The 26,172-nt window shown below is 40.0% G+C and overlaps 6 protein-coding genes across 6 annotated transcripts; 1 reads left to right on the top strand and 5 right to left on the bottom strand.

Moving 5' to 3' along the window:
- Window positions 1-900: 900 nt before the first annotated feature.
- Window positions 901-2,065, bottom strand: LOC123774351 (pro-resilin-like). The gene is made up of 3 exons (XM_069307934.1): window positions 2,030-2,065; window positions 1,515-1,631; window positions 901-1,240 (listed from the first exon to the last, which is right to left on the bottom strand). The coding sequence occupies exons 1-3, from the start codon at window positions 2,039-2,041 to the stop codon at window positions 974-976; spliced, it is 396 nt and encodes a 131-aa protein (XP_069164035.1). The 5' UTR covers window positions 2,042-2,065; the 3' UTR covers window positions 901-973.
- Window positions 2,066-4,381: 2,316 nt separating this feature from the next.
- Window positions 4,382-5,546, bottom strand: LOC138354103 (pro-resilin-like). The gene is made up of 3 exons (XM_069307933.1): window positions 5,511-5,546; window positions 4,996-5,112; window positions 4,382-4,721 (listed from the first exon to the last, which is right to left on the bottom strand). Exons 1-3 carry the CDS (start codon window positions 5,520-5,522, stop codon window positions 4,455-4,457), a joined length of 396 nt encoding a protein of 131 aa, XP_069164034.1. The 5' UTR covers window positions 5,523-5,546; the 3' UTR covers window positions 4,382-4,454.
- Window positions 5,547-7,862: 2,316 nt separating this feature from the next.
- On the bottom strand, window positions 7,863-9,027 carry LOC123774350 (pro-resilin-like). Its single transcript, XM_069307935.1, has 3 exons — window positions 8,992-9,027; window positions 8,477-8,593; window positions 7,863-8,202 (listed from the first exon to the last, which is right to left on the bottom strand). The coding sequence occupies exons 1-3, from the start codon at window positions 9,001-9,003 to the stop codon at window positions 7,936-7,938; spliced, it is 396 nt and encodes a 131-aa protein (XP_069164036.1). The 5' UTR covers window positions 9,004-9,027; the 3' UTR covers window positions 7,863-7,935.
- A 2,259-nt stretch (window positions 9,028-11,286) lies between these two features.
- Window positions 11,287-13,049, bottom strand: LOC123774352 (pro-resilin-like). Its single transcript, XM_045768525.2, has 3 exons — window positions 13,024-13,049; window positions 12,140-12,238; window positions 11,287-11,611 (listed from the first exon to the last, which is right to left on the bottom strand). The coding sequence occupies exons 1-3, from the start codon at window positions 13,033-13,035 to the stop codon at window positions 11,345-11,347; spliced, it is 378 nt and encodes a 125-aa protein (XP_045624481.1). The 5' UTR covers window positions 13,036-13,049; the 3' UTR covers window positions 11,287-11,344.
- Window positions 13,050-16,613: 3,564 nt separating this feature from the next.
- Window positions 16,614-18,194, top strand: LOC123774353 (pro-resilin-like). The gene is made up of 3 exons (XM_045768526.2): window positions 16,614-16,638; window positions 17,288-17,386; window positions 17,915-18,194. Exons 1-3 carry the CDS (start codon window positions 16,627-16,629, stop codon window positions 18,179-18,181), a joined length of 378 nt encoding a protein of 125 aa, XP_045624482.2. The 5' UTR covers window positions 16,614-16,626; the 3' UTR covers window positions 18,182-18,194.
- Window positions 18,195-23,378: 5,184 nt separating this feature from the next.
- LOC123774220 (cuticle protein 19-like) lies at window positions 23,379-24,275 on the bottom strand. Its single transcript, XM_069307909.1, has 2 exons — window positions 24,151-24,275; window positions 23,379-23,836 (listed from the first exon to the last, which is right to left on the bottom strand). The coding sequence occupies exons 1-2, from the start codon at window positions 24,271-24,273 to the stop codon at window positions 23,468-23,470; spliced, it is 492 nt and encodes a 163-aa protein (XP_069164010.1). The 5' UTR covers window positions 24,274-24,275; the 3' UTR covers window positions 23,379-23,467.
- Between the last annotated feature and the right edge of the window lie 1,897 nt (window positions 24,276-26,172).

Below are 26,172 nucleotides of genomic sequence, written 5' to 3'. Positions count from 1 at the left end.
CCTGTGTTTTGGAGCTGGTGTACACAGGGGTTAAGCGCCGACTTCATCACCAGGGAAAGTGAGTACAAAGCTGACAGTAAAGAGAGCAATGACGGAGGGTCACCCGTGGAGCTCGCCGAGGCTCTGCCCTTTGTCTTTCCCCGTGACAACACATAATGCGAGTGCACTGGGGCATGGGGTTGAATGAGTTCATAAAGACTCTCCCATGCTTTTGTAGGGTGGTGGTACAGTACTCGGGTTTGCATCATGCATTGACTGTTCACTTTGTTTAATGATCTCTTCAAGGTTCTGTTTCTCATCAACCTGCTTCCTAGCGGAGCAGTGTAAGACATCATGGTTGACATTGACATCACTGTTTATCGACATCAGGGGCACTCGACGTCAGTGTTGTCGACGTCAGGGGCACTCGACGTCAGTGTTGTCGACGTCAGTGTTGTCGACGTCAGGGGCATTCGACGTCAGTGTTGTCGACGTCAGGGGCACTCGACGTCAGTGTTGTCGACGTCAGGGGCACTCGACGTTAGTGTTGTCGACGTCAGGGGCATTCGACGTCAGTGTTGTCGACGTCAGGGCACTCACTGATATAGGAAATTTCTTGATGCTAATGGTGTGTGTCCTGACAGGTATAATGGAAATGTTGTTAACTCCTATATCAATTGTGTGCTCACACGCAGCTCCAGTTGAAAAGAACATCAGATTTTTAAGAACTACTGGATGATCAGGCTAAAGAATTGAAAATGCAGCATGAACTATGACTAGCCACAAGTAACACGAGGAAAATAAATTACGTATTTCAACAGTATTAATTGCGTCAGGCGTGACTCCTGAACTGTTTGATGCAATGTATCATTATATATCTTATATATAAATGTGGGGTCGTTGTTTGAAGAAATAAGAACATTAAATTCTACAGCTTTATTTAAATTTAACATGGGATTGGATATCAACAAAGAAGCTAGATTATCACATCAGATTATGCATAAACAGGAGCTGGCTTGTAGGCTGGAGCGGGCTTGTAACTGGGCTGGTAGGCTGGGTACTGGGCATCTCCCTGGTATTCAACTTGGGCCACGTAGCCGGAGTCGCCGTTGACGACGTAAGTCACCTTCTGCAGGCGACCGTCGGGAAGCTGGACGTAATAAGAGCCCTTGGTGTCGTAATCGTTGCGAGACTCCTGGTGACCGAAGTCGTTGCCGGAACCATCACTCACAGCGTACTGGGAGTCGTAACGGGGAGGAGTCTGTGGACGGATGATTAACAATGTTACACTGACATTACCGCACATGATAACATGCTGGATATATGTTGATAAGTTACGTTACTTTCAGTTCATTATGAAAGAAACTTGAAACATTTAAATTACTCCAATTCGTAAAGGTATGACTATGAAGTGCGCCTTTCAGCAAGATCATTTTAATATTAGTGCATTATTTTATGTAAGTTCATCAGGTTGTTATTATAACTTTAAAGAAAATTAACATATATGAAACTGAGACAGCTAAAGCTTTACTCACGTCTGGATAAGCTGGAGCACCGTAGGATGGTCTGGGGTATGCTGGAGGTGGCCCGTATGCTGGGGGAGGTTCAGGGCGGGCGAGGGTGGCAGCCACAATGGCAGCCAACACAAGAACCTACAGGGCCAGGCATCAACACTTATTAAGACACTTAACCGAACTGCATAGTCTTACAAAACAAGAGAATTCTGCTGTTGCCTGACAAATTACAAAAAACGACATCGCATGTTATATAAAATTATGTTATAACTCGTAATGCCTATATCAAGCCAGACATTTATAGGAAAAAGACAAAGATTTGGTTAGTTTAGTGTTGGGCTTAAGGCCTATCAACCTCTGGAGTAATTTTAAGGTCACAGTAATAGTTTACTGACCACCCAACAAGTATATTTCAGTCTGGAACATTGGCTTATACCAAAATTAACTCTCAGTGTATGTATACACCGATAACACGGTGTATATCTGCCTTATTGATAATCTCAGTGTAAAAACTACTTCTTGTGGAGGATTTTCACCTTGGTCGACATGTTAGCAGTGAACAGTGCAGGTGACTAGTGATATCCGAGTCGGGCCGGAGCCTTTTATACCTGCAGCCCCGCCCACACAAGGTCACGTGACGAGGGCAAGATCTTCAGACAGCAAATGTTAAGAGAATTGCCCTCATGTGAGGAAATTGTCATCATGTATTCATAAAACAGATATCGAGAGAGTGAATATCGCTGGTGTTCTTTCACACGTGATTCATTATGTGAAGGAACTATGTTATTAAAATACTCTGGCATATGTAAATAGTTATTTAATTTTCATTCACGTTAAATTTAAGTATTTGAGTTAGAAAGCTAAACAAATGCATTGATTATTTTAAAACTCTATAATACGTTTTATTCCATGATAACCAAGTTCACAGCATTTAGTAAATGAACAACAAAAAATTCTTTATTAATGAGACAATTTTGTTTTGGGAAACCTTGGTTCTTTTTCACTTAATTCGTTCTACAACTTGTAATTTTGTGAAACATTTTATAGCCATTATGAATTATAATCCAACAATTAACACTTAATCAAACTAAGAAGCTAGAGAATGTTAAGTAAGAGCTAAAGAGCATTAAGCACACACTAAAGAAGGCTTCCTAAAAGCCTAAAGAAGGAAGAAAGATTAAGTAAAAGCTATTACAGAATGTTAAAATAAAGCTACAGATAGTCAAGTAAAAGTTACAGAATATTAAATAGGCGCTATAAAAGTTTAAGTAAAAGATACAGAATATTATGTAAGAGCTATAGAAGACTAAGTAAAAGTTATAGAATATCTAGTAGGAACTACAGAATATTAAGTAAAAGCTACAAAATATTAAGTGAAAGGTACAAAATGTATAGTAGGAACTACAGAATATTAAGTAAAAGCTACAGAATATTAAGTAAAAAGTACAGAATATTATGTAAAAGCTACAGAATATTATGTAAAAGCTACAGAATATTAAGTAAAAAGTACAGAATATTAAGTAAAAGCTACAGAATATTAAGTTAAAGCTATAAAATTATGTTGTCCTAAAGAATTTGTCAGTCTAGTATTTATTGATGTGGAATGTCTTGATATTGAGTGGAACATCCATTAGCTAGTTTGTGTGAGTAGACGGGTGTCACGGACCCTTAGTGTGAGGTGAGGTTAGATTAGTGTTATAGATCATATATTTTCTTGGCTTGCTTGCATGTACCTTCACAATAATTATACCTCGTCATTTGTGTGTGAAAGCCTGACAGTAGGGTACTGACCACTTGTGTTCAGGATTAAAGTTTTAATGGAATCGGGGAACGTAGCCTCATGTTTCAAGAGGACTAGAGCAGAGAAACTGAAGTCATTTCTTCCGCGCTGGGCGCAGGTGAGAACCCCCATGATCACAATAGCTGGATAACCAGGTGTCCGAGGTAGGCTGCGACTCTACTCCCGTTCTCTGGGGACAGATAGTAGCCTAGTGAGTCCACAGAGGTGCCGCGAGGTCCCTGTGTTTTGGAGCTGGTGTACACAGGGGTTAAGCGCCGACTTCATCACCAGGGAAAGTGAGTACAAAGCTGACAGTAAAGAGAGCAATGACGGAGGGTCACCCGTGGAGCTCGCCGAGGCTCTGCCCTTTGTCTTTCCCCGTGACAACACATAATGCGAGTGCACTGGGGCATGGGGTTGAATGAGTTCATAAAGACTCTCCCATGCTTTTGTAGGGTGGTGGTACAGTACTCGGCTTTGCATCATGCATTGACTGTTCACTTTGTTTAATGATCTCTTCAAGGTTCTGTTTCTCATCAACCTGCTTCCTAGCGGAGCTGTGTAAGACATCATGGTTGACATTGACATCACTGTTTATCGACATCAGGGGCACTCGACGTCAGGGGCACTCGACGTCAGTGTTGTCGACGTCAGGGGCATTCGACGTCAGTGTTGTCGACGTCAGGGGCACTCGACGTCAGTGTTGTCGACGTCAGGGGCACTCGACGTTAGTGTTGTCGACGTCAGGGGCACTCGACGTCAGTGTTGTCGACGTCAGGGCACTCACTGATATAGGAAATTTCTTGATGCTAATGGTGTGTGTCCTGACAGGTATAATGGAAATGTTGTTAACTCCTATATCAATTGTGTGCTCACACGCAGCTCCAGTTGAAAAGAACATCAGATTTTTAAGAACTACTGGATGATCAGGCTAAAGAATTGAAAATGCAGCATGAACTATGACTAGCCACAAGTAACACGAGGAAAATAAATTACGTATTTCAACAGTATTAATTGCGTCAGGCGTGACTCCTGAACTGTTTGATGCAATGTATCATTATATATCTTATATATAAATGTGGCGTCGTTGTTTGAAGAAATAAGAACATTAAATTCTACAGCTTTATTTAAATTTAACATGGGATTGGATATCAACAAAGAAGCTAGATTATCACATCAGATTATGCATAAACAGGAGCTGGCTTGTAGGCTGGAGCGGGCTTGTAACTGGGCTGGTAGGCTGGGTACTGGGCATCTCCCTGGTATTCAACTTGGGCCACGTAGCCGGAGTCGCCGTTGACGACGTAAGTCACCTTCTGCAGGCGACCGTCGGGAAGCTGGACGTAATAAGAGCCCTTGGTGTCGTAATCGTTGCGAGACTCCTGGTGACCGAAGTCGTTGCCGGAACCATCACTCACAGCGTACTGGGAGTCGTAACGGGGAGGAGTCTGTGGACGGATGATTAACAATGTTACACTGACATTTCCGCACATGATAACATGCTGGATATATGTTGATAAGTTACGTTACTTTCAGTTCATTATGAAAGAAACTTGAAACATTTAAATTACTCCAATTCGTAAAGGTATGACTATGAAGTGCGCCTTTCAGCAAGATCATTTTAATATTAGTGCATTATTTTATGCAAGTTCATCAGGTTGTTATTATAACTTTAAAGAAAATTAACATATATGAAACTGAGACAGCTAAAGCTTTACTCACGTCTGGATAAGCTGGAGCACCGTAGGATGGTCTGGGGTATGCTGGAGGTGGCCCGTATGCTGGGGGAGGTTCAGGGCGGGCGAGGGTGGCAGCCACAATGGCAGCCAACACAAGAACCTACAGGGCCAGGCATCAACACTTATTAAGACACTTAACCGAACTGCATAGTCTTACAAAACAAGAGAATTCTGCTGTTGCCTGACAAATTACAAAAAACGACATCGCATGTTATATAAAATTATGTTATAACTCGTAATGCCTATATCAAGCCAGACATTTATAGGAAAAAGACAAAGATTTGGTTAGTTTAGTGTTGGGCTTAAGGCCTATCAACCTCTGGAGTAATTTTAAGGTCACAGTAATAGTTTACTGACCACCCAACAAGTATATTTCAGTCTGGAACATTGGCTTATACCAAAATTAACTCTCAGTGTATGTATACACCGATAACACGGTGTATATCTGCCTTATTGGTAATCTCAGTGTAAAAACTACTTCTTGTGGAGGATTTTCACCTTGGTCGACATGTTAGCAGTGAACAGTGCAGGTGACTAGTGATATCCGAGTCGGGCCGGAGCCTTTTATACCTGCAGCCCCGCCCACACAAGGTCACGTGACGAGGGCAAGATCTTCAGACAGCAAATGTTAAGAGAATTGCCCTCATGTGAGGAAATTGTCATCATGTATTCATAAAACAGATATCGAGAGAGTGAATATCGCTGGTGTTCTTTCACACGTGATTCATTATGTGAAGGAACTATGTTATTAAAATACTCTGGCATATGTAAATAGATATTTAATTTTCATTCACGTTAAATTTAAGTATTTGAGTTAGAAAGCTAAACAAATGCATTGATTATTTTAAAACTCTATAATACGTTTTATTCCATGATAACCAAGTTCACAGCATTTAGTAAATGAACAACAAAAAATTCTTTATTAATGAGACAATTTTGTTTTGGGAAACCTTGGTTCTTTTTCACTTAATTCGTTCTACAACTTGTAATTTTGTGAAACATTTTATAGCCATTATGAATTATAATCCAACAATTAACACTTAATCAAACTAAGAAGCTAGAGAATGTTAAGTAAGAGCTAAAGAGCATTAAGCACACACTAAAGAAGGCTTCCTAAAAGCCTAAAGAAGGAAGAAAGATTAAGTAAAAGCTATTACAGAATGTTAAAATAAAGCTACAGATAGTCAAGTAAAAGTTACAGAATATTAAATAGGCGCTATAAAAGTTTAAGTAAAAGATACAGAATATTATGTAAGAGCTATAGAAGACTAAGTAAAAGTTATAGAATATCTAGTAGGAACTACAGAATATTAAGTAAAAGCTACAAAATATTAAGTGAAAGGTACAAAATGTATAGTAGGAACTACAGAATATTAAGTAAAAGCTACAGAATATTAAGTAAAAAGTACAGAATATTATGTAAAAGCTACAGAATATTATGTAAAAGCTACAGAATATTAAGTAAAAAGTACAGAATATTAAGTAAAAGCTACAGAATATTAAGTTAAAGCTATAAAATTATGTTGTCCTAAAGAATTTGTCAGTCTAGTATTTATTGATGTGGAATGTCTTGATATTGAGTGGAACATCCATTAGCTAGTTTGTGTGAGTAGACGGGTGTCACGGACCCTTAGTGTGAGGTGAGGTTAGATTAGTGTTATAGATCATATATTTTCTTGGCTTGCTTGCATGTACCTTCACAATAATTATACCTCGTCATTTGTGTGTGAAAGCCTGACAGTAGGGTACTGACCACTTGTGTTCAGGATTAAAGTTTTAATGGAATCGGGGAACGTAGCCTCATGTTTCAAGAGGACTAGAGCAGAGAAACTGAAGTCATTTCTTCCGCGCTGGGCGCAGGTGAGAACCCCCATGATCACAATAGCTGGATAACCAGGTGTCCGAGGTAGGCTGCGACTCTACTCCCGTTCTCTGGGGACAGATAGTAGCCTAGTGAGTCCACAGAGGTGCCGCGAGGTCCCTGTGTTTTGGAGCTGGTGTACACAGGGGTTAAGCGCCGACTTCATCACCAGGGAAAGTGAGTACAAAGCTGACAGTAAAGAGAGCAATGACGGAGGGTCACCCGTGGAGCTCGCCGAGGCTCTGCCCTTTGTCTTTCCCCGTGACAACACATAATGCGAGTGCACTGGGGCATGGGGTTGAATGAGTTCATAAAGACTCTCCCATGCTTTTGTAGGGTGGTGGTACAGTACTCGGCTTTGCATCATGCATTGACTGTTCACTTTGTTTAATGATCTCTTCAAGGTTCTGTTTCTCATCAACCTGCTTCCTAGCGGAGCTGTGTAAGACATCATGGTTGACATTGACATCACTGTTTATCGACATCAGGGGCACTCGACGTCAGGGGCACTCGACGTCAGTGTTGTCGACGTCAGGGGCATTCGACGTCAGTGTTGTCGACGTCAGGGGCACTCGACGTCAGTGTTGTCGACGTCAGGGGCACTCGACGTTAGTGTTGTCGACGTCAGGGGCACTCGACGTCAGTGTTGTCGACGTCAGGGCACTCACTGATATAGGAAATTTCTTGATGCTAATGGTGTGTGTCCTGACAGGTATAATGGAAATGTTGTTAACTCCTATATCAATTGTGTGCTCACACGCAGCTCCAGTTGAAAAGAACATCAGATTTTTAAGAACTACTGGATGATCAGGCTAAAGAATTGAAAATGCAGCATGAACTATGACTAGCCACAAGTAACACGAGGAAAATAAATTACGTATTTCAACAGTATTAATTGCGTCAGGCGTGACTCCTGAACTGTTTGATGCAATGTATCATTATATATCTTATATATAAATGTGGCGTCGTTGTTTGAAGAAATAAGAACATTAAATTCTACAGCTTTATTTAAATTTAACATGGGATTGGATATCAACAAAGAAGCTAGATTATCACATCAGATTATGCATAAACAGGAGCTGGCTTGTAGGCTGGAGCGGGCTTGTAACTGGGCTGGTAGGCTGGGTACTGGGCATCTCCCTGGTATTCAACTTGGGCCACGTAGCCGGAGTCGCCGTTGACGACGTAAGTCACCTTCTGCAGGCGACCGTCGGGAAGCTGGACGTAATAAGAGCCCTTGGTGTCGTAATCGTTGCGAGACTCCTGGTGACCGAAGTCGTTGCCGGAACCATCACTCACAGCGTACTGGGAGTCGTAACGGGGAGGAGTCTGTGGACGGATGATTAACAATGTTACACTGACATTTCCGCACATGATAACATGCTGGATATATGTTGATAAGTTACGTTACTTTCAGTTCATTATGAAAGAAACTTGAAACATTTAAATTACTCCAATTCGTAAAGGTATGACTATGAAGTGCGCCTTTCAGCAAGATCATTTTAATATTAGTGCATTATTTTATGCAAGTTCATCAGGTTGTTATTATAACTTTAAAGAAAATTAACATATATGAAACTGAGACAGCTAAAGCTTTACTCACGTCTGGATAAGCTGGAGCACCGTAGGATGGTCTGGGGTATGCTGGAGGTGGCCCGTATGCTGGGGGAGGTTCAGGGCGGGCGAGGGTGGCAGCCACAATGGCAGCCAACACAAGAACCTACAGGGCCAGGCATCAACACTTATTAAGACACTTAACCGAACTGCATAGTCTTACAAAACAAGAGAATTCTGCTGTTGCCTGACAAATTACAAAAAACGACATCGCATGTTATATAAAATTATGTTATAACTCGTAATGCCTATATCAAGCCAGACATTTATAGGAAAAAGACAAAGATTTGGTTAGTTTAGTGTTGGGCTTAAGGCCTATCAACCTCTGGAGTAATTTTAAGGTCACAGTAATAGTTTACTGACCACCCAACAAGTATATTTCAGTCTGGAACATTGGCTTATACCAAAATTAACTCTCAGTGTATGTATACACCGATAACACGGTGTATATCTGCCTTATTGGTAATCTCAGTGTAAAAACTACTTCTTGTGGAGGATTTTCACCTTGGTCGACATGTTAGCAGTGAACAGTGCAGGTGACTAGTGATATCCGAGTCGGGCCGGAGCCTTTTATACCTGCAGCCCCGCCCACACAAGGTCACGTGACGAGGCAAGATCTTCAGACAGCAAATGTTAAGAGAATTGCCCTCATGTGAGGAAATTGTCATCATGTATTCATAAAACAGATATCGAGAGAGTGAATATCGCTGGTGTTCTTTCACACGTGATTCATTATGTGAAGGAACTATGTTATTAAAATACTCTGGCATATGTAAATAGATATTTAATTTTCATTCACGTTAAATTTAAGTATTTGAGTTAGAAAGCTAAACAAATGCATTGATTATTTTAAAACTCTATAATACGTTTTATTCCATGATAACCAAGTTCACAGCATTTAGTAAATGAACAACAAAAAATTCTTTATTAATGAGACAATTTTGTTTTGGGAAACCTTGGTTCTTTTTCACTTAATTCGTTCTACAACTTGTAATTTTGTGAAACATTTTATAGCCATTATGAATTATAATCCAACAATTAACACTTAATCAAACTAAGAAGCTAGAGAATGTTAAGTAAGAGCTAAAGAGCATTAAGCACACACTAAAGAAGGCTTCCTAAAAGCCTAAAGAAGGAAGAAAGATTAAGTAAAAGCTATTACAGAATGTTAAAATAAAGCTACAGATGGTCAAGTAAAAGTTACAGAATATTAAATAGGCGCTATAAAAGTTTAAGTAAAAGATACAGAATATTATGTAAGAGCTATAGAAGACTAAGTAAAATTTATAGAATATCTAGTAGGAACTACAGAATATTAAGTAAAAGCTACAAAATATTAAGTGAAAGGTACAAAATATTAAGTGAAAGGTACAAAATGTATAGTAGGAACTACAGAATATTAAGTAAAAGCTACAGAATATTAAGTAAAAAGTACAGAATATTATGTAAAAGCTACAGAATATTATGTAAAAGCTACAAAATTATGTTGTCCTAAAGAATTTGTCAGTCTAGTATTTATTGATGTGGAATGTCTTGATATTGAGTGGAACATCCATTAGCTAGTTTGTGTGAGTAGACGGGTGTCACGGACCCTTAGTGTGAGGTGAGGTTAGATTAGTGTTATAGATCATATATTTTCTTGGCTTGCTTGCATGTACCTTCACAATAATTATACCTCGTCATTTGTGTGTGAAAGCCTGACAGTAGGGTACTGACCACTTGTGTTCAGGATTAAAGTTTTAATGGAATCGGGGAACGTAGCCTCATGTTTCAAGAGGACTAGAGCAGAGAAACTGAAGTCATTTCTTCCGCGCTGGGCGCAGGTGAGAACCCCCATGATCACAATAGCTGGATAACCAGGTGTCCGAGGTAGGCTGCGACTCTACTCCCGTTCTCTGGGGACAGATAGTAGCCTAGTGAGTCCACAGAGGTGCCGCGAGGTCCCTGTGTTTTGGAGCTGGTGTACACAGGGGTTAAGCGCCGACTTCATCACCAGGGAAAGTGAGTACAAAGCTGACAGTAAAGAGAGCAATGACGGAGGGTCACCCGTGGAGCTCGCCGAGGCTCTGCCCTTTGTCTTTCCCCGTGACAACACATAATGCGAGTGCACTGGGGCATGGGGTTGAATGAGTTCATAAAGACTCTCCCATGCTTTTGTAGGGTGGTGGTACAGTACTCGGCTTTGCATCATGCATTAACTGTTCACTTTGTTTAATGATCTCTTCAAGGTTCTGTTTCTCATCAACCTGCTTCCTAGCGGAGCTGTGTAAAAGATCATGGTTGACATTGACATCACTGTTTATCGACATCAGGGGCACTCGACGTCAGTGTTGTCGACGTCAGGGGCACTCGACGTCAGTGTTGTTGACGTCAGGGGCACTCGACGTCAGTGTTGTCGACGTCAGGGGCACTCGAAGTCTGTGTTGCCGACGTCAGGGCACTCACTAATATAGAAAATGCCTTGATGTTAATGGTGAGTGTCCTGACAGGTATTATGGAAATGTTCTTGACTCTTATATCAATTGTGTGCTCACACGAAGCTCCAGTTGTAAAGAACATCCGATTTTTAAGATTAAAAAGATTTTTAAGAACTACTGGATGATCGCGCCAAAGTATTGAAAATGCAGCATGAACTATGACTAGCCACAAGTAGCACGAGGAAAATAAATTACGTATTTCAACAGTATTAATTGCATCAGGCCTGACTCCTGAACTGTTTGCTGCAATGTATCATTATATATCTTATATATAAATGTGGCGTCGTTGTTTGAAGAAATAAGGACATTAAATTCCATAGCTTTATTTAAATTAAACATAGGATTGGATATCAACAAAGAAGCTAGATTATCACATCAGATTATGCATAGGCTGGGGCTGGCTTATAGGCTGGAGCGGGCTTGTAACTGGGCTGGTAGGCTGGGTACTGGGCCTCTCCCTGGTATTCAACTTGGGCCACGTAGCCGGAGTCGCCGTTGACGACGTAAGTCACCTTCTGCAGGCGACCGTCGGGAAGCTGGACGTAATAAGAGCCCTTGGTGTCGTAATCGTTGCGAGACTCCTGGTGACCGAAGTCGTTGCCGGAGCCATCACTCACAGCGTACTGGGAGTCGTACCGGGGAGGAGTCTGTGGACGGATGATTTACGATGTTACACTGACATTACCGCACATGATAACACGAGTTCGCATTTTATGATGTCCTATTCTGAGTTAACTGAACCTCAAATTCTGTTAAATTACAATTGATGTTTAGTCATAAATGAAAGGTGTTATTTTATCATACGAAATATGTTGTAATGTGTAAATATTATTTCAGACATGTTTCCATTAATGTTGCTTTTACTAATAATAATGTATCGAACAAAATACAACAACAATACAGTTGAATATCTTGATATTATGATTTATTCTTATACTTGAATGATTTATTACGAACACTATCATTAATGGAACAATTGAACGATTTGATATTGGTCGAAAACAGGTCGAATCATGACCATATATCACATCGGACTAAACAAGCTCCAATAACGTTTAATCTACGTTAGATCAACGTTAATAAAGTTGTATGAACGTTATTATCGTTGCATCAGTGTTACATCAACGTCATTTGTCTAGGTGAGCCTTGGAAGACGTATTGTGGGATATGCTTACGTCAGGATAAGCTGGAGCACCGTACGAAGCCGCTCGTGGGTAGCCTGGAGCTTCTGGTCGTGCCACGACGACACCCATCACAGCTGCCAACACTAGAACCTGCAGAACGAACCAAGGAAAACAGTGACTTAAACTGTATGGCCGCATATAGCAAACCATTCTAAAATTAGAGTTTATTTTAAATGCGTTAACGTTGATTAATTGTTTCATCATCGTTGATTCAATGACATACATCAACGTTGATTCATTGATACATGAACATTTATTTATTGTTGCATTAATGTTGACTCATATTATCGTTGATTCATTTACACCAATGTTGATTTATTGTTACATCAAATTTCATTCGTTGTTACATCTACGTCAATTTAATCTTACAAAAACGTTGATTTATCTTGACATCAACGTTGAGTCATTAATACAACATTTACTCATTGTTACAGCTAAGTTGATTCGTTGTTACATCAACGTTGATTCATCATAGCATCAATGTTGATTCATCATTACGTCACAGACTAGGCAATGCCATCAGAGATGATAAAAGTACCAAGTTCAGTTACAAATTAATCTTGCGATTAGCAAATTAAGTTATATGTAACTGACTGCACATTATTTGTTCAACTTAGAGACTGATGTGGTCCAGTATTTGAACCAATTGTGCTATAAAAGGCTATTGGATATATACTTTGAACCCTGTAACTAGTTTATCAAGACTGTTGCTTACTTAGGTAAATGAATTATGGGGTTCAGCTCTTGAGCCCATTATGTGCCTCTGCAACCGTGTTTACTACCGTCCACAGGATGGTAATGGGGTGTATAATATTTGAACAACAATCAATCAGTATAACTAGAAACACCTGTAGTGAAGTAGAATGATCTCCTACCTTGTAAGTCATGTTGGTAGTGAGTCGTTATGGTGACTGATACTTCTTGAGACGGAGCGGAGCCTTATATACCAGCGGCTCCTCCGCCAGCGGCGTGACGTGGAAGTTTTGACATTCCTAAACATTTATATATTTACAGTAGTGAGGGATAAAGTATTTTGTTAAATAATGTGATGTGTTTGCTTTTTAACTACTACAACGGTCTTAGCGGAATATTAGGGAACTATTCCCAATGGCTTTCCGGAGCTGTTTCTATTATTTTAAGACACCCAACTCATACATCAGAAAATATAGGAAGTGATGACGTTTCAGTGTTCTTGGGTAATTATCAAGTCGCGTGTGGCAGATAAAGTTAATATAAACGGTAGGAAATGTGAAGCGAAAGCTGAGAAGGTGAGAAAAAAATATACGAGTTCATAAGAATACAATTATTGAATGTTTTGAACTCCCATTAATGAAGACTGTTTTTCCAACTCACATGTAACTTTCCCACGCCTGACTATATATGTGCATGTTACATTTGTAGGCATCTTACGGGCTATTCATGCCCGTGCCACCTCTTATATGTGGCTTAATCTTTATCAATCAATTGTAGGCATCGATTTATTAGTTCTGAAGATGTGCTGAAATGTACACGAGAGCAGTAAGGTATTTTATGTTTCATTTTATTTGCCGTCATACGTTTTAAGTTATATACATAATATATTACACTATGATTAATTTTGTAATATATTACATTGTATTACAGCATATAGAATACACACATATATATGGCAATTACTATTCAAAAAATTCATCTAGCTCTGCAGAGGTGGGGTGGGTGCTTAAGATGCAGCAGGCATTTCCTTTCTGGATCGAGTCACTGAGGCGCTGGAATAAGAAACTAGCTGTTCGTAAGAACGAATCCACAAGTGCCGTGACGAGGATCCTCGTCACGGCACTTGTGGATTCGTTCATTTGATGCATTACATTAGTGTGATCTCTGTGTGTAGCTGTTCATAGGTTTCTGATTTGCCTAGTGAATTCCTCTTCAATCTCCTTCAAGCTTAATGGCACATTTAACTTAGGTCCCTCGTAGCCTGGTGGATAGCGCGCAGGACTCGTAATTCTGTGGCGCGGGTTCGATTCCCGCACGAGGCAGAAACAAACGGGCAAAGTTTCTTTCACCCTGAATGCCCCTGTTACCTAGCAGTAAATAGGTACCTGGGAGTTAGTCAGCTGTCACGGGCTGCTTCCTGGGGGTGGAGGCCTGGTCAAGGACCGGGCCGCGGGGACACTAAAGCCCCGAAATCAACTCAAGATAACCTCAAGATAACCCTGTATTAAATAGCTTTCTGGGTATCACTGAAGGTGGTAGTCCCACCACCTTCAGCCTCACCGTACCGAACATAGACATTAGCCAATGTAGACGCACGTATGTAGCCCCACACAACCTGTTTACCACGCTTCCATGGCTGCCGGGTGACTACATCTGGGCGCCTGTGACTCTTGACAGGTTTGAACATTTGCGGTTCCCTTTAGGCTGGACACTTGCGTGTAGTCAAACTTCTCTTACCGATATCACTGGCTGTATCATTTCTAGCAACCTTTCCCTCTGACTTATGGTTGATGAGACCCTGATTACGGTATTGGTCTCTCGTAGAGCCGCAGATACACTGGTGTTCGGTGGAGACGGTGACGACAAGCCACAGAGCAACGTCAATACTTAAGGCCCGATTGCCCAGGCGGAGTGGAATTAGAGACAGACAGCAGGAAATCAACAGCACGAGGGATTTCATGTAGATGAGGCGTGCATTATTCTTCCCACAAGCTGACTCTAGCATTGCTGACGATGCAGGTCCACCCACTTGCATTGAGTAGTGAGTTCTGAGATTGGCACTGGAGGAGATATATATATATATATATATATATATATATATATATATATATATATATATATATATATATATATATATATATATATATATATATATATTAGATTATAATCTATATAATCTAATATAATATAATAGAATAGAATCCACAAGGTCTTCTCTGAACACTATTTATTTTCTTCTTCGAGGATGTGGGTCCCTTTAATTAAACCAGTGGTGGTACCCCTAAATATATATATATATATATATATATATATATATATATATATATATATATATATATATATATATATATATATATATATATATAAGTAGCACGGCTATGGTGAGCCCGAAGTGGACTTCCTTCTTTGCCTATATTGTGTATTTCCATTAGCATCTTATGTGTTTTATCATGTCCCCCTATCTCTCCTTTCCTTCAGTGTGGAAAGCTCTCTCAGTCTTTCCTCATAGCTCAATACCTACAGGTCAGGACAGAGCCTAACCTAATCTAACCTTTACCTAATCTAAACTTTACCTAACCTAAACTTTACCTAACCTAACCTGATCTAACTTAAGCAAACCTTTACCTTACTTATTCTAGCAACCTAACTTAACCAGACCCAGCCTACCAGAGTGACCAGCACTACAGGCACAAAAAATGTCTGAAAAAAGGGCTGTCGATGAACGGAGGATCACTCACAATGATGAAAAACTGAAATTCTATAATTAATCGTCATTTACGGCAGTTATTAAACGAATATTCTATAAATAATCGTAGTACAGTTGATTTAGTTCTCGACTCATACTCTATTTGATTCTTTGGTGGGACAGAAATGGTTGGGCACGTTTCCGGCCACCTAGTGCCTCTGGTCACCTAACAGTTAAACTAGTAGTCTGTAAAAAGACTCCTGAGACGTTATTTTTGGTAATAGTTCAACTAAATTGTCAATCGGGGTAATGTGATAGACTCTAGTTTGTGGTGTCTGCCGTTCATTAGGCAGAAGCCACAACATTTATCTTCGTTAGGTCAACCACCTCAACACAGGTACACACTCCACAATGTGTACGTGTGTGTATCAGGACTGAGTGTGTACCAGGAGCAAGTGTACCAATACCTTGTGTATCAGGACTGAGTGTGTACCAGGAGCATGTGTACCAATACCTTGTGTATCAGGACTGAGTGTGTACCAGGAGCATGTGTACGAATACCTTGTGTATCAGGACTGAGTGTGTACCAGGAGCATGTGTACCAATACCTTGTGTATCAGGACTGAGTGTGTACCAGGAGCATGTGTACCAATACCTTGTGTATCAGGACTGAGTGTGTACCAGGAGCAAGTGTACCAATACCTTGTGTATCAGGACTGAGTGTGTACCAGGAGCATGTGTACCAATACCTTGTGTATCAGGACTGAGTGTGTACCAGGAGCATGTGTACCAATACCTTGTGTATCAGGACTGAGTGTGTACCAGGAGCATGTGTACCAATACCTTGTGTATCAGGATCATCTGTTCCTAAAACATGTGTTTAAGTATCACAACTGGAGATCCAACAGAAACAAAAATTCATATTACTTATCAAATTCAATATGATTTAGCAAAATACTTTATCCCTCATAACTGCAATTCTCAAAATGTTTTGCAATGTCAAATCTTCCACGTCACGCCGCTGGCGGAGGAGCCGCTGGTATATAAGGCTCCGCTCCGTCTCAAGAAGCATCAGTCACCATAACGACTCACTACCAACATGACTTATAAGGTAGGAGATCATTCTACTTCACTACAGGTGTTTCGTGTTATACTGATCGATTTTTGTTCAAATACTATACACCCCATTACCATCCTGTGGGCGGTAGCGAACACAGTTACAGAGGTACATAATGGGCTCAGGAGCTGAACCCCATAATTCGTTTACCTAAGTAAGCAACAGTCTTGATGAACTAGTTACAGGGTTTAATGTATATATCCAATAACCTTTTATAGCACAATTGGTTCAAATACTGGACCACAACAGTCTCTAAGCTGAGCAATTAATGTGCAGTCAGTTACATATAATTTTTTATTTACAAATCGCAGGATTAATTTGTAACTGAACTTGGTACTTTTGTCATCCCTGTTGACAAAGGTGGGCAAGCGAAGTTGATGTAACAATGAATCTTCGTTGATGTTACAACGAATCAATTTCGATGTAACAACGAATCAGCGTCGGTGTAACAATGAAATAACAATGAATCAACGTTATTGTAATGCTGATGTAACAATGAATCACCGCTAATGTTAGATTAAGTTAAACTTCAGTTGAGAACAGTTTGCTCACTGTAATAATAAGTCACACAGTAATAGGAAGATTATATAGCTATATGCGGCCATGCAGTTTAGGTCACTGTTTTCCTTGGTTCGTAATGCAGATTCTGGTGTTGGCAGCTGTGGTGGGTGTCGTCGTGGCACGACCAGAAGCTCCAGGCTACCCACGAGCGGCTTCGTACGGTGCTCCAGCTTATCCTGACGTAAGCATATAACACAATACGTCTTCCAGGGCTCACCTAGGCAAACGACGTTGATGTAACACTGACGCAACGATAATAACGTTAATATAACTTTATTAACGTTGATCTAACATAGATTAAACGTTATTGGAGCTGGTTTAGTCCGATGTGATAAATGGTCATGATTCGACGTGTTTTCGACCAATATAAAGTCGTTCAGTTTTTCCATCAATGATAGTGTTCGTAATAAATCATTCAAGACTAAGAATAAATCATAACATCAAGAGATACAACTGTATTGTTGTTGTATTTTGTTCGATACATTAATAGCAGTAAAAGCAACATTAATAGAAACATGTCTGAAATAATACTTACACATTACAACATATTTCGTATGATAAAATAACACCTTTCATTTATGACTAAACTTCAATTATAATTTAACAGGATTTGAGGTTCAGTTAACTCAGAATAGGACATCATAAAATGCGAACTCGTGTTATCATGTGTGGTAATGTCAGTGTAACATTGTAAATCATCCGTCCACAGACTCCTCCCCGTTACGACTCCCAGTACGCTGTGAGTGATGGCTCCGGCAACGACTTCGGTCACCAGGAGTCTCGCAACGATTACGACACCAAGGGCTCTTATTACGTCCAGCTTCCCGACGGTCGCCTGCAGAAGGTGACTTACGTCATCAACGGCGACTCCGGCTACGTGGCCCAAGTTGAATACCAGGGAGAGGCCCAGTACCCAGCCTACCAGCCCAGTTACAAGCCCGCTCCAGCCTACAAGCCAGCTCCTGTTTATGCATAATCTGATGTGATAATCTAACTCTTTTATTGGTATGAAATTCCACATATAGCATAAATAAAGCTGATTTTTGTAAAATGCTTCTTATTTCAATTACAGAACATGCTAACGCCTATATCTAATTGATATAATGCTACATTAAATTGATATACATTGTGGCAAACAGTTGAGAAAAAAAGTCTGACGTATTTAATACTGTTGAAATTTGTTAAATTATTTTATAAGTGACTATTGTGGCCATTCTTAGTTCCTGGTTTATTCACCTATACCTTAGCGCGATCATCCAGAGCTTCTTTAAATCTCCCGGATACTCCAGCGAAGCTCAAATGTCTGGTAGCATCCGGCTGTCCGGCACCATCTCAAGAACTCCATTTGTGACAAGTTGCTTGTCAAACAGAAGTAAAAGTAGATATATTTGAAGTTAAAAACGAAAGAAGTTTTCATATAACTGGCGAACTATCAAGGAAAAGCGTCAAGCCATTACGACTATATATATAACACTTGGAAGGGGTCAGGATAAGGATTTCGGATGGGTCGGGGGGGGGGGGAGGAATGGTGCCCAACCACTTGGAAGATCGGGGATTGAACGCCGACCTGCATGAAGCTCAACCGTAGCTCCTAGTGGTTGAACAAAAGTAGATATAGTGGAATCTGGACCTTAAAGTTGAAGTAATTTATAAATAATTGAAACTTAGAGAATAGCCAGAACTATTCAACCTCAGTTTCCCCAAATCCTCCCTGTCTCTCCCACGCACACTCTCCTGTCTCTCCCACACACTCTCGCTGTCTCTCCCACACACACACTCTCCCTGTCTCCCACACACACCATCCCTGTCTTCCCTCATCACTGCATCTATTTTTTTAAGCTCAATTTTCTTCATTGTAACCCTGATCTCTTCTGAATTAATGTTTCTAACACACAAATCATACTTTCCTGATAATTTTTTGAGCAATATTTTTCCAAAACACTTAACAGATTTTAGTTTTATCTCTAAGTTATTGTTTACAATACATTGATCAGACTTTCTTGTGATCTTACGAACGATTGTTTCCCCATACAATATTAAGACTTTCATGGCCTCTTCTGCGTGAATATTTCCCAAACATTGATCAGACTTGGTCCCCAGTTGTTCAAGAGAGCACCAATTATAGAAACAATGTCCGGCGTCCCTAGAAAGAGACTTCTCCCTCAAGGCTGAGTGACGCCACTCGACTTTCGTGTTACAGTCTTGTAGACTTCTGAAATAGGCATCACGCGCTGCTTTCGATGAACAGCTGAACGAGTGAGACAGAAATATGACTTTCATTGAGGCTCGGGAGTTATGAGAGAGACTTGAGCCTCCAAACGCTCAAGCGGTTTCGCTGATTCTTACCCTGAAGGGCACAGTCAAAATTAACATTTCCTGTCATTACTGTTTTACACTTGTAGTGGTATCAGGGACTTTTGAACCTGATACCAGCAGATGACAGGTTTTTGTCCAGAACGATTCCTGGGAATCTGATATCGGCACATGTAGTCTTTTCTCGAGATATACCTTGGTACCTGATATCAGGATAGCAGGGTTATCCTGAGAGATACCTCGTTGGTATAAGAGACTTCTTTATACCTAAGATAATGGTTGGTACCTGATACCAACCAGCGTATGAAGGGATTTTATTTTAAATTTGTTTTAACGTTCTTATGTACCTGATCATGTCATGCCGATAATCTAGACTATATGAAGGGGGTTACATAGTGTGTGTCAAGAGCCAGTTGTGTGATACTAAGATACCTGGCCATTTATGCAGCAAGGCCCATACACCTGACTCAATACTGTGCTCATACTCAAGCCTATACACCTGACTACAAATAGGTACCTGGGATTTAGACAGCTGCTACGGGCTGCTACAAATAGGTACCTGGGAGCTAGACAGCTGCTACGGGCTGCTTTCTGGGATGTGTGTGTGTGTGTTAGAGAGAAATATATGTATTAGACATAACAGAGGAAAATAGATTGATTAGAAAGGCGAAGCCTAAGAGCTAATAGCTCGATTCTGCAGGCACAAATAGTAAATTCACAAATTCAGGCACAAATTCTTGCCCGAAACGCTGTGCTTATTAGTGGCTTTAGGCAGAGTATGTATTAGCTCTATATAGACATCCAACATTATGTTGTAACTCGTCTTGTATATATATGTACTTTTACCTGAATAAACATTTATTTATTTAAACACACACACACACACACACACACACACACACACACACACACACACACACACACACACAAAGTTGATTGACGATTGAGAGGCGGGACCAAAGAGCCAGAGCTCAACCCCCGCAAGCACAATTAGGTGAGTACACACACACACACACACACACACACACACACACACACACACACACACACACACACACACACAAAACTCCTGCAACTAAAAAAAATAACTGAAGCAGACAAATCAATCAGTTACAAGTAGGACACAGTGAGACGGCGGTGGCTGGACTGACCAATCAACCGATCACCACATAGCTACAACACGTAATAGTGAGAACCTCAAGACTCCAGCTCTCACGGGTAGTGTAGGGCGGGTGTGATCCATTTATATATATATTTATATATTTTAACACCGGAAGGCACAGGAGCAAATGGCTTGGCTGTTGTGGTGCCCCAAGCAGGGTTTAAACCTCAGATTTATTAGTTGGGGTTCGCTGAAGGCTATACAGCGGTAGCACAAGCTTGCAGTGATGGAATTACATCTGTGTAACCTCGATTTTATCATCAATGTAAGCACAAGCTTGACCTTGATGGAACCGCGTCAATGAAACATCAATGTCCCATTAATGTAAGCACAAACTTACAGTAATGGAACATTCCCCACTCTGTGTGTGTGGAGTTTATATAAATCCACATTGAATTTATATTCAAGAATGAATGACTCACACAAAAAGTCAACAATGAACACATCATGGCATATGTGTAGCAATAATTCTGACAATTATAATCTACAATATTAAATACAAATTATGGTATATATATATATATATATATATATATATATATATATATATATATATATATATATATATATATATATATATATATATATATATATATATATATATAATAACTGGCTCATAACACCCTCTCACATTAGCCTGCAGGAACATGATAAAGTTGATTAACTAAGGTTGCAATAAATAAAGACAGTATTGAATGGAATCTTGAGTTAACAAATAGGTTCCTTAAAAGTGTCATTAGACTTGACGTGTCACAATCGACAAGAGAATGATCCAGGACGGACCGAAACGTCGTCGTCCCTTCACCTTCTAGTGTGTGGTCTGGTCAACTTACTTTAGCCACGTTATTGTGACTCCTCGTGTGCATTAGACGAGAACTCTTGGGTGAATTTCAAGACAGCAGAACAGTGCAAACTGGAACTAGCAGGTCTATTGTTCATCATTATAAAATGTGTCAAGAAAAACACGTGTATGGGGCCAGTAACAACATCATCAGACTAACAAACGTTGTCTCAGCTCGAATAAGACTTGGCTACATATATCGCTGGCAGTTCGGTTTATATAAGGATCTAGAGAAGCATTTGTGTCCCTGTCATTGTCCCTCGTCTTAAACTCTGATAAAATTCAGCCATTTAGAGACAACTCTAAACTCACGCTGCATGAAATAGCAAACCATCTAATTAATATGGATAAAACATCTGAGATCCTTGCACTGTATCCTTATCTCGCTTCCAGTAGATAGAAGACCTGAGATTAAAGAACAAGCAGTGAAATGTGAAGACTAATAATAACAAACAGCAGAGTTCCTATGACCCCGCAACATCTCCATAGCTTTAACAGCTAAGTATTAGCGAAAAAACCTACCATTACTGTTTATTTAATTGTAAATACATAGCTGTTGAAATTTTCAATGTTCCAAGCGTTTCAAGCTCAACCATAAAACACTGAAGCTAATGGACAATATCTTCCTCTTGTGTCTACAGCTGCTGGAAATAATATACAGCTTCTATCTATTATTTGTCATATTATATTTGTAACCAAATCTAATTTATCTTATAATATTTCCTCTTAAGATATCATGTTAAATATGTTGTAAAATGGCACGACAACCATCAAGTAAAACAACATGTAGAACACCATTTAAAAAATATATATAAAACATTATGTAAAAATGTTTTTGTACCTTTTCCGAGTTCCTGTAGGAAGTGTATGATCAATATGGCTTTCTTGGACTTTGATGGCTATGTAGGACTTTGATGGCTATGTAGGACTTTGATGGCTATGTAGGACTTTGATGGCTATGTAGGACTTTGATGGCTATGTAGGACTTTGATGGCTATGTAGGACTTTGATGGCTATGTAGGACTTTGATGGCTATGTAGGACTTTGATGGCTATGTAGGACTTTGATGGCTATGTAGGACTTTGATGGCTATGTAGGACTTTGATGGCTATGTAGGACTTTAATGGCTATATAGGACTTTGATGGCTATGTAGGTCTTTGATGGCTATGTAGGACTTTAATGGCTATATAGGACTTTGATGGCTATGTAGGTCTTTGATGGCTATGTAGGACTTTAATGGCTATATAGGACTTTGATGGCTATGTAGGTCTTTGATGGCTATGTAGGACTTTAATGGCTATATAGGACTTTGATGGCTATGTAGGACTTTAATGGCTATATAGGACTTTGATGGCTATGTAGGTCTTTGATGGCTATGTAGGACTTTAATGGGTATGTAGAACTTTGATGGCTTTGTAGGACTTTAATGGCTATGAAGCACTTTGATGGCTATGTAGGACTTTGGCAGATTCCTTGCTTGGGTCACCATGAAACGTGATTTGGCTGTGATTGCTCCGGATTCATTCCTATAGATCATTTATCCTCAGCAATTTGTTGCTTTCTCCACTAATGTGTATCCCCATAAAACTATTCAGCAAAATATATTAACGTATTTTTCTATTACATTTAATATCAGAATATGCACTAACACACTGATTCTGGAGAGAGGGAAGCTATTAATGAATGTGAAGTGTTATACAAGTTCAGACACTTGTAAGGGAATGCTTAGATAATCAATGACCTTTTGCTACAGTATTCAGAGGGTCACAATCTGCATTTCTTAACTCTAGGTTGCGAACTCGATGAACTTAAGTGTAGAGGATGACTCAAGTTTGTCAGAAATTAAATTTCGAATAAATTCATTAGATTTTTACTTATATCATTGTTTACAAAAACAAAACATACAATAGGAGCATTTTCAAATAAATTAGATTATCATCTCAGTTTAAGCATAGTCTGGTTCAGGCTTGTAGCTCTGGGCAGGCTTGTAGGCAGGGCTAGGGGCGGGCTTGTAGGACGGTGTGGGCTTGTAGGCGGGGGCGGGCTGGTAGGCGGGTGTGGGCTTGTAGGAGGGTGTGGGCTTGTAGGCGGGGGCGGGCTGGTAGGCAGGGTACTTGGCCTCGCCCTCGTAGCTCACTACAGGTACGTAGCCGGAGTCGCCGCTCACTCCGTAAGTCACCTTCTGCACACGACCGTCGGGAAGCTGGACGTAATAAGTACCCTTGGTGTCGTAGCCGTCGCGAGACTCTTGGTGACCGAAGTCGTTGCCGAAGTCATCCTTAACGGCGAACTGAGAGTTGTACTGGGCAGGAGTCTGTGGGGAAATAATATACACTGATACCACAATACACAGTGACACAAAAACGGAAATAAATCACAGAGTAAATCACTTAATGTTCAACTCCTGGAAAACGCTATTTGATACTTGACTAAGATCGTCTAAATGTTCCATAAGATTGTTATAAATTTTTATAATAAAAGTTTTCATAGTATAATACTAAATGATTTGTTGTGTAATATATAAAAATATGAAGCTGTTCGAAGTATGTTTCCTTTTATATAGAGCTGTGATAAACATTATGCATTTATGCAAAAGGCGATCATGAGACCCTACGAGCCTTATCTTACATCAGGGTGAGCTGGGGCACCGTAGGATGGTCTAGGGTGAGCTGGGGCACCGTAGGACGGTGAAGGGGGGGCTGAGGGTGGTTCAGACCTGGCGAGAGTGGCAGCCACGAGGGCAGACAACATCAGAACCTACAGGGCGAGAGACATCAACACATTAAACGTAATGTTACATTCATATCATAAGTTTTCTACTAGTGCCTAGCGAATACAATAAATATTTTATGCAGTATGGACAAGGAAGCTCTCTCTCTCTCTCTCTCTCTCTCTCTCTCTCTCTCTCTCTCTCTCTCTCTCTCTCTCTCTCTCTCTCTCTCTCTCTCTCTCTCTCTCTCTCTCTCTCTCTCTCTCTCTCTCTCTCTCCCTCCCCACCTTGGATGTCATGTTGGCAGTGGAGTGTGGAAACAACTGATGGTACCTTAGGCTGACCGGACACTTATATATCAACAGCCGACTCTAAGGGTCACGTGATGAAGCGAGTTCTTGACCTTGTACTAGATTTAGAGAACTGCAGCATTGAAGTAAACTGCTTTTTAAAAGCCACTTTGCCACTTTAGTACATGAAAGGAATATAGGAATTATTGATAAGGTGTTTGTCTTACACATTCTCATTGATCTGGCAAAGGAAGTCGACGAATTGAGCACCAATAAAGAGGAGCGACATATGTTCAGGAACATCAACCGTGGTTGATATACTTTATATGAATAACAGCCTCAGAGGTTATAGGTTATAAACAGCAATGGAGGATGGACACGATATTGACTGGGAAGATTTCGAACGGGTTTCTTGTTTGTTTATGAATATGGTTTCTTTCTGATCGATCAAAGGTGTACATAACCATGTTGTGTTAACCGTCCTACATTTAACAAGGCATATCAGATGCAGTTTTAACATAATGATAATGAAGTATATTACTGCACTTTGATGGACTACGCCTGAAATTGTTATATATACATTCACATTTAGAGGTCATTAGCAGGCGAGGAGTCTCAACGTGGCTAAAGTATGTTGACCAGACCACACACTAGAAGGTGAAGGGACGACGACGTTTCGGTCCGTCCTGGACCATTCTCAAGTCGATTGTGAACAGACCAAACAGACCACACTTCACCTTCTACTGTGCGGTCAAGTCAATAAAAGTTAATAATTTGCCCCTAACATTCTTCCATAGATAAACAAAATAATTAAACATTATTATGGATCTATAAGAAGATATAATATTGTCATGTAATTTGTCAATTATATTTAACCGTCCCAGTGTGTCAAGCCTCATCGTGGATGAATGGTGGCAATGCCATCGTTAAGTAGCTGCTGGTTATAAGTGTCCCAAATTCCCCTCTTTTGTTTCTGCATTGTAATCCTTGTAGGTGATTGGCCAGTCTCATTCTCCTCCTCTTCCCGTTTCAGGCATTGAATGACTAATTGGTCTCAATGACTGACTTTATAACTGTAACCCGTATTTCAATTCAGTCGAATCCAATTACATTCGACACCCCAGTAATGAGAGAAAATAATAATGGATGAGAATCATTCTCAATCGACTTGAGAATGGTCCAGGACGGACCGAAACGTCGTCGTCCCTTCACCTTCTAGTGTGTGGTCTGGTCAAATAATAATGGATGAGTTGCAAATACTACGTTGAATGTTGATATGAATCCAAAATGTTGACATACAGGTAACATATAAAGTATATTTACACTAAAAGGCAGTGATATTATAACATGCTCGTTACTGAAGTCAAAACAGAATAAACTGAGCCAATTTCATTTGTGTGGAGAATGAAATAAAAAATAGGAAATCATTTCAACTTGGGATAAAAAAAGGCACAGTTCATTATAACTGAAACATAAGAGTGAACCGTTTTGTATATTCATATGTTTCGTAAATAATAATATTTTCAACATTTTATCTGTTTCATTTTAACTATAACAATGTTTTTACCTTTTGAATGTTCTGATGAACGTATACAAAAGGTTGTCCATTGTTTTCATTACAATGAGACACGCCCCAGACAATAAAAACCC

Source organism: Procambarus clarkii, chromosome 61 (genome assembly GCF_040958095.1).
Source record: "Procambarus clarkii isolate CNS0578487 chromosome 61, FALCON_Pclarkii_2.0, whole genome shotgun sequence".
Lineage (NCBI taxonomy): Eukaryota > Metazoa > Arthropoda > Malacostraca > Decapoda > Cambaridae > Procambarus > Procambarus clarkii.
Note: the sequence above shows the minus strand (reverse complement) of the source record. Positions and strands in the feature narration are given on the sequence as shown.

What these genes read in the sequence shown, in the direction of transcription:
- LOC123774350 (XM_069307935.1), bottom strand. An exon ending in GTGCTCCAGCTTATCCAGAC is followed by an intron (nt 8,203 to 8,476) that starts GTGAGTAAAGCT and finishes ATCCGTCCACAG; the next exon opens with ACTCCTCCCCGTTACGACTC.
- LOC123774353 (XM_045768526.2), top strand. An exon ending in GTGCTCCAGCTTATCCTGAC is followed by an intron (nt 17,387 to 17,914) that starts GTAAGCATATAA and finishes ATCCGTCCACAG; the next exon opens with ACTCCTCCCCGTTACGACTC.
- LOC123774220 (XM_069307909.1), bottom strand. Translation starts at nt 24,273, where the DNA reads ATGTTGTCTGCCCTCGTGGCTGCCACTCTCGCCAGGTCTGAACCACCC. An exon ending in GTGCCCCAGCTCACCCTGAT is followed by an intron (nt 23,837 to 24,150) that starts GTAAGATAAGGC and finishes ATTTCCCCACAG; the next exon opens with ACTCCTGCCCAGTACAACTC.
- LOC123774351 (XM_069307934.1), bottom strand. An exon ending in GTGCTCCAGCTTATCCAGAC is followed by an intron (nt 1,241 to 1,514) that starts GTGAGTAAAGCT and finishes ATCCGTCCACAG; the next exon opens with ACTCCTCCCCGTTACGACTC.
- LOC138354103 (XM_069307933.1), bottom strand. An exon ending in GTGCTCCAGCTTATCCAGAC is followed by an intron (nt 4,722 to 4,995) that starts GTGAGTAAAGCT and finishes ATCCGTCCACAG; the next exon opens with ACTCCTCCCCGTTACGACTC.
- LOC123774352 (XM_045768525.2), bottom strand. An exon ending in GTGCTCCAGCTTATCCTGAC is followed by an intron (nt 11,612 to 12,139) that starts GTAAGCATATCC and finishes ATCCGTCCACAG; the next exon opens with ACTCCTCCCCGGTACGACTC.